The sequence below is a fragment of the Delphinus delphis genome, chromosome 17 (genome assembly GCF_949987515.2).
Source record: "Delphinus delphis chromosome 17, mDelDel1.2, whole genome shotgun sequence".
Classification (NCBI taxonomy): domain Eukaryota; kingdom Metazoa; phylum Chordata; class Mammalia; order Artiodactyla; family Delphinidae; genus Delphinus; species Delphinus delphis.
Window position 1 is genome coordinate 27,788,039 of NC_082699.1, and position 12,133 is coordinate 27,800,171.

General features: G+C 35.3%; 1 protein-coding gene across 4 annotated transcripts in view; it reads left to right on the top strand.

Moving 5' to 3' along the window:
- Positions 1 to 12,133, top strand: part of RALYL (RALY RNA binding protein like) — an 831,637-nt gene that overhangs the window by 756,240 nt on the left and 63,264 nt on the right. For all 4 annotated transcript variants that reach the window (XM_059994834.1, XM_069541562.1, XM_059994831.1 and 1 more), the window contains one exon: positions 6,756 to 6,869. In XM_059994834.1, coding sequence (XP_059850817.1) covers positions 6,756 to 6,869 — 114 coding nt within the window. The remainder of the gene's footprint in view (positions 1 to 6,755; positions 6,870 to 12,133) is intronic.

Below are 12,133 nucleotides of genomic sequence, written 5' to 3' on the forward strand. Positions count from 1 at the left end.
GGATAGACTTACCCCACAGGTGATTAAAATAAATTTAAATACTTTTCACCACATAAATCAGAGAAGCACACATTTTTTGATATAGGCAAATGGTGTCATTCTGTGTGCCTAATTTCCTTTTTGGATTATATCTCATGTGACAGCAAAAGGCACAAATATCATTTTGTTGACTGTTATCAAAACACAGTAATATTTATCACCAAATCAATGAACTGTTTAGACAGAGCAAGTCTGAAATGATTTAAGGTGGCTTCTTTATTTTTTTTCTAACTAAAAACTACAACGATAGTTTAAGAAAAATATTTGATTATCCGTATGATATAACCTGGCTCCTAGCTTCTCTAGAGTCTAAAAACAAGCTAAAGGAGTCTATCCTAGGAACTCTGTTAGTTGTTTTTCAATTTATCATTTTGCTGATCTTGAAGAATAATTCTAAATTCAAGTCTGGTAATCACCGATACAAAAATAAACTATTGTACTCAACCGGACAACCAAAGATTTTTTGACAGTATGTTTTCTTTTGTTTATAATTTTTTGCAATTTTCTTTTTGTTGAACTTATCTAGAGGAAAGAGTAAAAGACATTTTCTTTTGAAGGTAATATTACTGATGTCTTCTAAAACACCAATATGTGTGCATACTCAACTACGAGGGCAAACTCTTCCTCTATATTAACTTGAAATACCAGCTCTCTAACTGGTTACTGACAAATTTATTTTTGTACCTTTGATCACTCCCATAAACTCCAGGCTTATATACCCAACTGCCTACTTATCACTTGTATTTGGACACAAATAGGCATCTCACAATCAAGTCTAAACTGGCCCCCTGATCTTCCCCCTCAACCTGAACTTCTACAAGTCTTCCTTATCCCAGCAAATGGCAAGTCCACCCTTCCAGTTACTCAGACCCCAAGTTCTGGAGTTCTCTTTGACTCCCCTCTTTCACCTATACTTTACTTCTAACCATCCGCAGATTATTTCCCCTCCATCTTTAAAATATATGCAGAATTCATCTACTTCTCACAACCTGACTGCTAATATCTTGGTCTGATCCAATCTACTGCCATCTCTCGCTTGAATTATAATCCACAGACTTCTTACTGATCTCACTGATTCCACTCTTGCCCTTCTGCAGTCTTTTCACAACACGAAGTCAGAATGATGCTCTTCAGGTAAATCAGTGACACCTACATGACTCAGAGTAAAAGCCACAGTGTTACTCTGGCCATAAAGACTCTGTACAATATTCTCCATGTGTTTTTCCCTTTCTCAAGTCCCCGCCTTACCTCCTGACTGTTCATACTCTTCTCCCACTTGCTCTTTCCACTCCAGCCACGTTGACCTCTTTGCTGTCCCTTACACACCCCAAGTACACGCTTGTCTCTGACCTTTGCATTTATCGTTCCTCTGCCTCATATTTCCCCCATCCCACCATCTGTAGACATTCCCATGACTTGCTTTCTCCCCTTACTGAAACTTTTCCCCCAACGTCACCTTATTAGTGGAGTTTTCGCTGACCAACCTGTATAAAATGACAAATGTCACTCCCTAGCAAGGCCTTCCCTAACTTCTTGTCTTCATTATTTTTCCCCATCTGGAGGTGTATATTTCACTGTAGTTTGAATCAGTGTAGTTTGTAGTTTAAGATAATATAAGTATCAAATAATACATATTGTTACACTACTATTAACTAGACTTAGCTATATCAGTGTTTTTTTCATTGTGTTAAATGTATACTTGTAAAGAAAATTGCTGCAAACCTCTTTATCTCCCTCCCATATATAGATATAGATATAGATATATAGATGTTTGTTTATTGTCTTCTTCCACACCTAGATGGGAGTTCCACAATTTCAGGGACTTTCATCTCTCTTGTTAACTAATACATCCGCAGCTCCTGGCAAGGAGCCTGACAATAATGGGTCTCCATAAATATTGTTGAGCGAATATGTTACACACTTGAGTTAAAAAATGAGAGCAGTTTAAAATAAATGAGAGTAGTTCCTGCTCTTGTCCTGGAGAGAGACATTTAAAGAAATGATCATGCAAAGAATCATCTGAAAGAAGTATGGCTGGGAGGAGGATGAGATTGTTGAAGAAAATGATCAAAAGTTGAGGATGACTTTACAATGTAGGTAGCATTTGAGCTGAATAAGTATTAAATGGCATTTACTAGGTGAGGAAGATGAGAGTGTAAGACAGGCCAATGAAAACAACAGAAACAAAGGTATGGATGTCTGAAAACACAAGACGTATTCAAGGGACACTGAACAGGTGTGACTACGTAGAGACTAAGATAATTAGAAAAGCAAGAAGAAGATGAGGCAAGAGATGGTAACTTGGAGCTGGCTTGGAAATAAAATAATTTTCTCAAATTCTAAAATTCATAATTTTTAGATTGCAGGATTCATAATCTTCAGTAATTAGATCTCATTTTCCCAAGCCTCTAGCTTGTCTATATTAGGGGAAAATTGTATAGCAGCAAGTTGATTTAAAGTATTCGTTATTATTCTTAGCAAAAGAAATACTCCTGACTCGCACTAATACTCTATATAAATATAAATAATGGTGTTATATCCTCTGCCAATGTATCTTAAAAAATGAGGATTATGGATTTAGAGTACTAGGTGGAATTGAGAAAAGAGTTGTTACCACAGGCATGGGTTACTTTCGTATTCTTTCCTCATAGTGCTTCTGGAGAAAAGGCGTATTTCCATGCTAATTTTCTTTTTGCACTTCCTCTTTGCTTATCTATCTCCCCAATATACAGGCAACTCAAAAGTAGTACCCAGCACATACACAAAGCTTTTAATAAAATTTGTTGGTCTGTTTGAAGTTGGCATGCAGTGTAACCATATCTGCATACACATACCTACAAATTTTCTGGTATTTGGTAATTCTTACTGTGTTTAATACACTGAACTAAGTTCTGTTAAGAATGCAAGTTCTATTAATGAAGGAAGGAAGGAGAGGGAGGGAAAGAGGGAGGGAGGGAGAGAAAGTGGAAAGAAGTAATTGGATGCCCTCTCTTCATTCAAAAAATTTGGTTGTAGAGAGCCTATGATGGGGTAAATCCATTAATGTGTTCTTGCTTCATACAACTATCCAATATTCCTTCTTTTTAAAAAGTTGTATCATCAGAAATCTGAATAATTTACCCAGGAATCTGAATAATTTTTTGTGGATCTGGTATATGATGAGAAGACAAAAAGTTTCCATTAGGTACCAATTTGATATAGGATATCTTCTTAAACCTGTTAATATCATTTTTTTTTAATTAAGGAGGACAGACTTCACAGCCTAGGACTTCATGGTAAGCATCAGGAACCTCATCGGTCAATAAGAGGAGAAGGAGCTTATTAAAACACAGAAAAGCGTGACTCCTAAAATTCTTCAATGCCTAATTAGGTCTTCACTCTCAAGAAGTTTGCAAGTTAATTTGAAAAGTAGATATATAAAGGAAAAATCAACTAGCAATATGTGTCTAGCAGTAAATGTGAGATGCTGTTAAATAGATTACAGGTAAGAGATACACCCTTCAGTGGGTTAAATGAAGGAGAATTAATAGGGGAGGCAAGACTAAAACTAAGCTCCAAAAGGCAGGTAGACATATTTAGGGAGAGAAAGTCTTGCTGGAATAGGCATGTAAATAATAATAATAATAGCTTCTGCTTTTACCATGTATTTTACCTGGTGATATTCTGATCATGGTGCTAAAGTGCTTTATGTTCATTATCTCATTAAATTCTTATAACAAGCCTTTAGGGTAAAGGATAGAAGTTAAAGATAAGGAGCCTAAATCTTAGTGATTACAAGTGGCTCTCCAATGGACATAGATGCAAACTAGAGTCTATCTGGTTCCATATACTATTAGATTAAGCATTAAGCTGTTCTGTTCAAGTGAAGAGTTTGCTTTAATAAGAAATGGAATATACACCTGGAAATATACTTTGGAGCAGACCCTAAATACCAGTTTAAAGAGTTGGTGCATGTGTGCTTTTGGTCTTTTTCCTATAGAAATGGGGACATTCTGGAAGTTTTCAGTAGGGAGGACTTATGACTTTTATATATATTACTCTGAGTTCACTGTGTAAGAGGCCGGGTGAACTAAAAGCAGAAGCCCAATTGAGAGTGCAGTGGAAATGGATAGGAAAAGAAAGATGTGAAAAGAAAGATGTAAAAAGAAAATGGACAGGGTTGTTTTATACCTAAGACTCTCCTTAACTCTGAACTGACTTTAATTTTCAAAAAAAAATATCAGAAATCCAAGTTGCAAAGATTTTTAAAATTCTAGGTTTGGAAATCTATAGTTATAAAATATACATCTATTTTGATAGAGTAAGTAAAAACAGACAGGAGCTTAATCCATGGTGCAGTGGAAAATTTGTTAACAGGAGCCCCCCAAAAGTAGAAAAAGTCAGAAAAGATTGGAAAGAGAAGTATATCAGACACAGAGGTGGCTCATACCAGCAATATCATCTGGAAACCAGACACAACAGCACAACACCATATTCCATCTATAGAAAATGAATACAACTGAAGGAGGGAGCAACAGGGCTACAACCAACTAGGCCAGGTGAGCGGGCAGCCTTCTCCCAAGCAGAGCACTGAATGCAGTAAGGAAACAACTTTCACAATTGCTCAAGAAGCAAGACTATTCCTAAGCCTTGTTTTCCAGGACCATGATGATCATTTGCTGCTAGCCATTCCAAGATTGGAGCTGGGCAGTTTGCACAGGGCTGGAGACTGATTCAACATTCCCTGGGAGGGACCAGGAAAGAGCAGATAGGATGTCTGGATTACATCCTTAGCTGTATCTAAGCTTGAATCCCATTAACTAAGTAGCCCCAAATTTTATAATGATATCGCTCTGAACTTAAAAGACATTTCACAGTGTCTACATTTCTACATAAGTCTCAATATAGTTTCTACTAAATAGGGTATTAGTGATTTGTTTAGTTATGTTTTTTTAAGGAGATAGTCAACCTCATTTCTGGGCTGAGGAGTGACTTCACTTACTAAAAAATATATCCCATTTGTTTCCAGCCACAGTCCCATTTCTCCTGCACTGAAATCTAATGTTTTAAGGTAAAATATTTTCTATTAAATTTGATAGGTTTAAGTAAAACTACATGACATGCTTCCATCAAAGGAAATGAAAATCATTCTTCAAAGCTGAATCAATTTACAATTGTGACAGATGATGTTTCGAATATAGCTGTGATTCAACAATGGCACTTTGATGTCTTAGAAATAATTGCCATAGGAGCAATTTTCTATTTTAAACCATGTTCCACTTTCAGTCTGTTTCTTCATAATAGGAACTCTCTACAGGATCGCTTATTCTTGTAGTTTTTATTTTGCTAACTACTTTGTAACATAAATAAAAATCTGCTTGTTATGAAAAATTTCTGGTTTTATAATAGAAAATGTTTTTTCATGTTTATATTGGAAAAAATCTATTCTTCCTTTGAGCAATTAGTGTATATTGATACATAATTTATCATATAGATTATATCATATGTCTTAGTTGACAACTACCTCTATTTCAAGCAAACATATATTGCCTTTAGTTTTTAACTACTTAGAAAAAAACTCTGAAGACTAAAGAATCAATCAAACTAAACACTCAATTTCTTCAGGAATATCCAAGCCAAGTTTATTATAAACTTGAAAGGAAAAGTGACAGAAAAGAATAATAGACTGAAATCAGGATCTTTACCCCAGATATTGAAGCATAGCTCTCTGCTGAGACATGGATACCCAAAAACTCACCTAATGAATGCTCATAGACAGGTTTAGCTCTTCTAGATTTATAGCTTTAAAAATCTTTGATCTCATTATTGAGGGCTCATGACAAAGTTTCCAGTGATTCTCAAAGAAATGAGAAAATAAGAACAGTGCAGTGAATTTTTCATAAACATCAACATACTTCATTGAAAGGATTGTCCTTAAAATAGGAAACTGACCTTATCTTAACATTGATAGTAGGATGTTTGTTGTGTTTAACATCCTTATTTGCCAAATTAAAAGTAGTCAACCTTGTGTTAGTTCCATTTTTAGATAGTCCCATTAAACACTCAAAACCTGGAAAAGGAGCCACGACTGTAGAAAATATCAGTGGAGACTTCAGTGAATTTCCTTTCCTTCGAAGCCCCAGGGCTTAAAAAGAGGCACACACACAACCCATTGCTGCAGTTTTTAATAAAGAAAGTAGCGAAAGTACAGCAAGTTGGAGAGAGTTCTCTAGCATTTAAGACACTTCTTTAGAGGACAAATGTTATGTCTTGGTTTCAATCAGTCACTAAGGAACTGGATTAAAAATATCACTGAAATATACATTACAACATAGTCCTCAAAGCAGTATCATATTTCTCAAATCATACCTGTCATGATTTAATCATTCCTCAATCTGAATCTGTCTTACAGTACAGATTTACTCTACCATTTGCACTGAATTTAGTATCTTTAGTTAGTGTATAAAACATTTCTAGATTCCTCTATCCCATTGCATAACTTTCAGTGAAAAGATTTAGTATCAAATGTTCACATCGCTGGGAATCACTGCTTGTAATTGGCAAAGTCATCCAGTATTGAAAGATCACTGGAAGCAATGAGAAACAGATAAGATTGAAAAGTATCCTATGTAATGTGACACAGTCCTGAGAAAACATGGGGTGTCTGTGAGTTGTGCTTAAGTGGGTCGTGGTGCATTTGACATTCTGTTGCATTCTTTCCCTTTTCCCCTTTCCAGTGAAATCAGATGAATTACAGACAATCAAGAAAGAATTAACCCAGATCAAAACTAAAATTGACTCCTTGTTAGGGCGCCTGGAGAAGATTGAGAAGCAGCAGAAGGCGGAGGCAGGTAAGTGAAAAAGATCTGTGGCCACAGACATGTCAGAATTAAACCATTGAAACAGTGTCAATCACGGAGACAGCACAGGCCCAGAGGGATACTGGCTGAGTTTAATAGAGTTTAGTACATTTACATGAATACAGTCTTTAAGCTTAGACTTGCAATGATGGAATCTGATTTTTAACTTTTTAGAGAAGGTGAGCCAATTTGCCTAAAATTCATATTTTTAAAAAGAAGGGAAAAAAGGAAAAGTATTTTGATGCTAATAATAAGTAACAAGTGGATCATAATTAAAAGTTTACATCTCAATATCAAGTAACCTTTAAGAAAATTAAATCAATTAATGAAATGTTCTATTGGGCTAAAATTATACTCATATTTCATTAAATTAACTGCAGCAAAATTTAACAGATTTCAAAAACCATGATTATAAAGCCTCACTCTTGCATTGTTGCAACTCTGCAAAATTCAGAACCCATTTGCAGGATCTCAGTATCAACGGTATGCCTGGCCACCCAAGGCCACATCATTTGACTTACTTCTTTAACTTAATGTACTCTCTCTTTGAATTATCTTCCCTGACCCTCATTCCATGCTAATAAAATGCTAATACCCTTTTATATGGCAACGGACAGTTTTAAAATCATACACTATGAGTACTGGCATAAACTTAGAGATGAGCTAGTTCATAATTTGCAAATTGTATTCTGCAGGGTCTTTGATGCCTCAGAGGCTCCTTGGAGATGAGATGAGTGCTGGAAGAACACCCAGGAGGCAAATGAACTCATGCCTCCTCCAAACCCAGGCTTTGCTGCAAACAGTGTAGTTCTACCTGTATATGTTTTATATATTGAGATTCAACATAAGACTTCATTTGCTAAAAGGGCTTCACTTTTTCAAAAATAAACAATACAGTTTTGAAAACCATTGATCAAATCCGGCCTCTGCATTTTACAGAGGAGAAAATGAAGGTTCAAGGAGGTAAACTGACTTTTCCATAGCCACATAAATAGTTTGTGATAGACCTAGGTTTCAAACCCAGGTCTTGTGAGTGAAAGCACTGCCCTTTCCAATGTTATAGGAACATTGGAACAATCTCAGGTTCCACCCATGGGCTGGTCCCAGGATTTCCCTGAAGTGAGGCTACCTGGGTAACAACTAACTGATGAGAACCACTTGGGATCTAGGGCCACTGAGTTACAACAAAGAGGAACCTGCCTGTTTGTTGACTGTATCACTGGGGAGATGACTAGAGCTTACCTTCTGGTAATGAGGCATGCAGGGTTCAAGACTGAAAAGAAGCCAGCAGTGAGGTAGTGTTACAACATAATGGGTGACAGAAATATACTGTGGTTCAAATCCTCACAACTTCTTAACCTCAGTTTTCTCATTTATAAAATGAGAACAGTAATGGCTACCTGGCAACGTGAGAAATGAGAAAAGCAGCGCATGTAAGTTGTATAGTACAGTAACTAACATAGAGTAAAGGCTCAATAATTGGTGCTATTTTGTCTTGTTAGTAACATAAACATATATAGGCAAACGAATATTTCCTACTACTATCATGCAGCCTATTTCTAAAACAATAAACCATATACCTAGCACATGGTAGATTCTCATTAACTTTTGGTAAGTTAATGTGCATTAGAAGTGGTAGATAAATAATAGATAAAATAGGCTCATTTTTATTAAAAACTTCTGTTATATTTTCTATTGAGAAAAAATATGCTGCCTACACTTCTTAATAGAGAAATTTAGATTTTAGAAAGTTTTTTATATGCTGTCTATGGCACTAATCTAAAGTGTTGCTGGAATTGAAATACCCTGTGATGTTGCCTAAATCAATATTTCCCTTTGAGGAACTTCTGTGAAATTCATTATTATGTAAAACAACCCTTACAGCAAAGGACTTTGATAACCAATTTGCTCTTCAGTTTAAAGGATTATGGAGAACTCATTTAAATATAAATCACCTCAACGAGAAAAATGTGATCCTTATTCCATCATATTATAATTTCCAGTTTCCTGCAATGAATAATACCTTCCACATATCTTCTTAGAAGATCATCTATAAACAAGACACTAAAATTCAAAGCTTGCATTTTCTTTTCATGAAAGGCTGTCACCTTATTTCTGTACATGCTTAAACTTTCCCAGTCATGAGACAGTTATTTTTAAAATGATAGGCTTAGGCCTTTGATATTTATGTCTTTCTTACTTGAACATGTCAGGAAGAAAGTGGAATTATTTAATTTGTAATTTCAGTTTTGTAGTAATTGTCTCCTGAACAGTATTCATATTTATGGAGATAAGATGATCATTTTCTATATTTTCTTTATGAAAAGAAAGCAGGGCTGTATGGAGTCAATACTACATTATGGAAAGTGGAGAGAAATACATTAAAATTCTTTTTAATTGCTCAGTACTTCCTTATTAACTTTAAGGAGACACCTATTTTAATGTTTATTTGGTTGCAAGCCAATTATACGGTAGTTAACATTTATTCTTCACTATTGCTCTTTTATACATCTCTCATTCCCAGTTTACTCTTAGTCATTTGATGATGAAAGTTTCCAGCATAGAATAGTGGCAGGAAGGAGATGGAGGGTTACAAACAGAATAAAGCCACACAGCATGGAGCTTGTCCTGAGTTCAAGTTTCATAGGATCACTTTTTTTCTTTTTCATTTGAAGTGAATTCCTAAGCTATCAGGAATAATTGTAACGAGGTATAATGACATAATTTTGGATTCTCTGTACCTTAAATTACTGTTAATAGATGTTTGCATGGCATCCTGTCTCTTCCTTTGATGTTGTAAACTTCCTCAGAACAAGGTCATGTTTTCTCTAACTTTTATGACTTTTCCAACACCATGTACTATGCACTGGACACGATTTAGCAGGTCATTTAACTCTTCTAGGTCTCAAGCCCCTCAAATATAAAGTAGAGGAAGGGACTATGGCCTCAAGCATATATTCCAGCTTTTAAATAATGATTAGTATGAATCTACCCTGCATACGTTATTTTTTCCTATTTGAATAATTCAAATAACATTACTTTGGGATATGGTGACTATAGATTATTGAAAACAATAAATAACACATATCAATTTAGCCTACAATTGTGCCTCATTCCTAGATAATTCTTTTAAAAGAGAATCGTAAATTGCCACATATGAAGACCACAATTTATATGTGGTTTACACAGTGATGTAAAATGACCATAAAGGGTGAAAGGAGTGAGAAGGAAAACTAAAGACTGAGTATCGTACAATGAGCAATGACATCTTTTAAAAAATCAAATTTCAGGCAAAGACTCTGATATGAAAAAGCAATTAGGCATTCTTTAATTCAACTTTATTCTCAGTGATGTGCTTCCTATATGACCAGCCAAACTCACTTGGACAATTCCAATGAGATTAGCCAACCTACCCTATCCATTAGACCTAACCACTAGAGATGTCACACATCAGTCCCATCAGGATAATTTCATCCTGCCTATATGTTTGGTAAAAGATACAGAACTTTTTTAATAAATTAATGTCCAAGAATTAGAATGTTACAGATAAATGTCAAGATATATAACTTCTTTTGAAAAATTGGAATCTTTCAATACTGCTGCCATATTATACATGACATGCACTTTTCAGTTTGCTAATATCTTTATCCAGCCAATTCATACATTTATGTTACTTGCTTGGTCCTTGATCATATTTGTGTCTCATACTCCTATGGTAAGTTCTCTTTATATGGAGCCAAAATGGACTTTGCTTTCACTTGCTTCAGTTACTCTTTTTATGTCCCCTGAAACCAAGCTTAATATCTAATCCCTTGTGGATGTATCAGCCAATTAAATATATAAAAGAGCTGTAGTATTCTCATCCTTCCAAAACTTTTGAATAGAGTCAACATAATTGGCCCATAGATGCTCAACTTAGCTGCATTCAAATCTTGGTCAAAGCATCTTTGACGTCTTCTTTTCTCTAGATAAATATCAGTAATTTCTTCAGCTGCTTCTCATGTCATTTAGTTTTGCATCTTGAAAGATTGTCATCTCTCTTCTCTAGTCACTGTATAGTTTGTCAACTACAGAGTGTGGTACTCAGAATGGAAGACATTGCTCCAGATGATCTGACTGCTGCCACCTATAACGTGGCTACTAGTTCTGTCCTGAATACCTAACTGCTATCTTACACTTTGTATTAGAATGGTGATGTGTCTGGTTACAGATGTTGGACTGAACACATGAATTGAGCTCTGCTCCCTCCTTAATCTGCATTAAAATAATGACAGGTTTAAAAAATGAAAATCCCTAGGCATAAAGAAAATGGGAACAAAATTTTAGAAGCTAAACAGCAGATGGAGAAGTGTACCTGACTTATCACATCCTAGAAATAAGTCCAGTTTTAACCACAGAACTCCAAAAGTCTCAGAATCAAAGCCATTATATTCCTCTGGAAAAGAGGGTATAAATGGCTGAAAGTCTGTTAAAGAAACAGATTCCTGTGTTACCATTCCCAACTGTCCCTGGCCCACTAGAAGCCTTGAGAAGTTTCCTCTAGAAAAGCTAAAACAGCATATCTCAGGACTAATAGACAAACAAATTTGAGAGCAGCTAAAAACAGGGAGAAAAGCAGAAGTTTGCACAATTACTACAGAAATTCCAAGCATTCTTCTCCCCTTCAGCTGCCAGACTACTGGAAAGACACTAGGAGAGGTTTTATTTGGGAATATGAGCAGCTGAAGAGAAAAGATTTAAAGATGTTGGCATGGATGCCACCCAAAGAAATAGTCAACAAGATCACCCTGCAGAAATGATATCCCCTTATACTTACAAAACTTCCCATCCATATTTTAATACCCCACTGTTAATACAAAGAGACAAGATTCACCAGATGGCAGAAAACATTTAATGTAAAAATCAAATACCAAAAAAAAGAAGAGAAAAATAATTAAAAATTGGAGGAAACAGATTGTGCAGGAAGAATAAAACTTCAAAATAAAAAAAAAAATAAAAAATACCAAACCACTGATTAATACCCTAAGAAAGAAAGGGAAGGTATTGCATTCATGAAATAAGAACACAAGACTAAAACTCAGTATTTAAAGGTCAGATAAAAGAGCTTTTAGAAATTAACATAAGATAGCACAAATAAACAGGATTGAAAGACAAAATTGGGGAAACTCTCCCAGACAATACAGAAGAAAATTCAGGTGGAAAATCAGAAGGGAAGGATATGAAAGTTACTGGATGACTATCTGAAAAACAGGGTT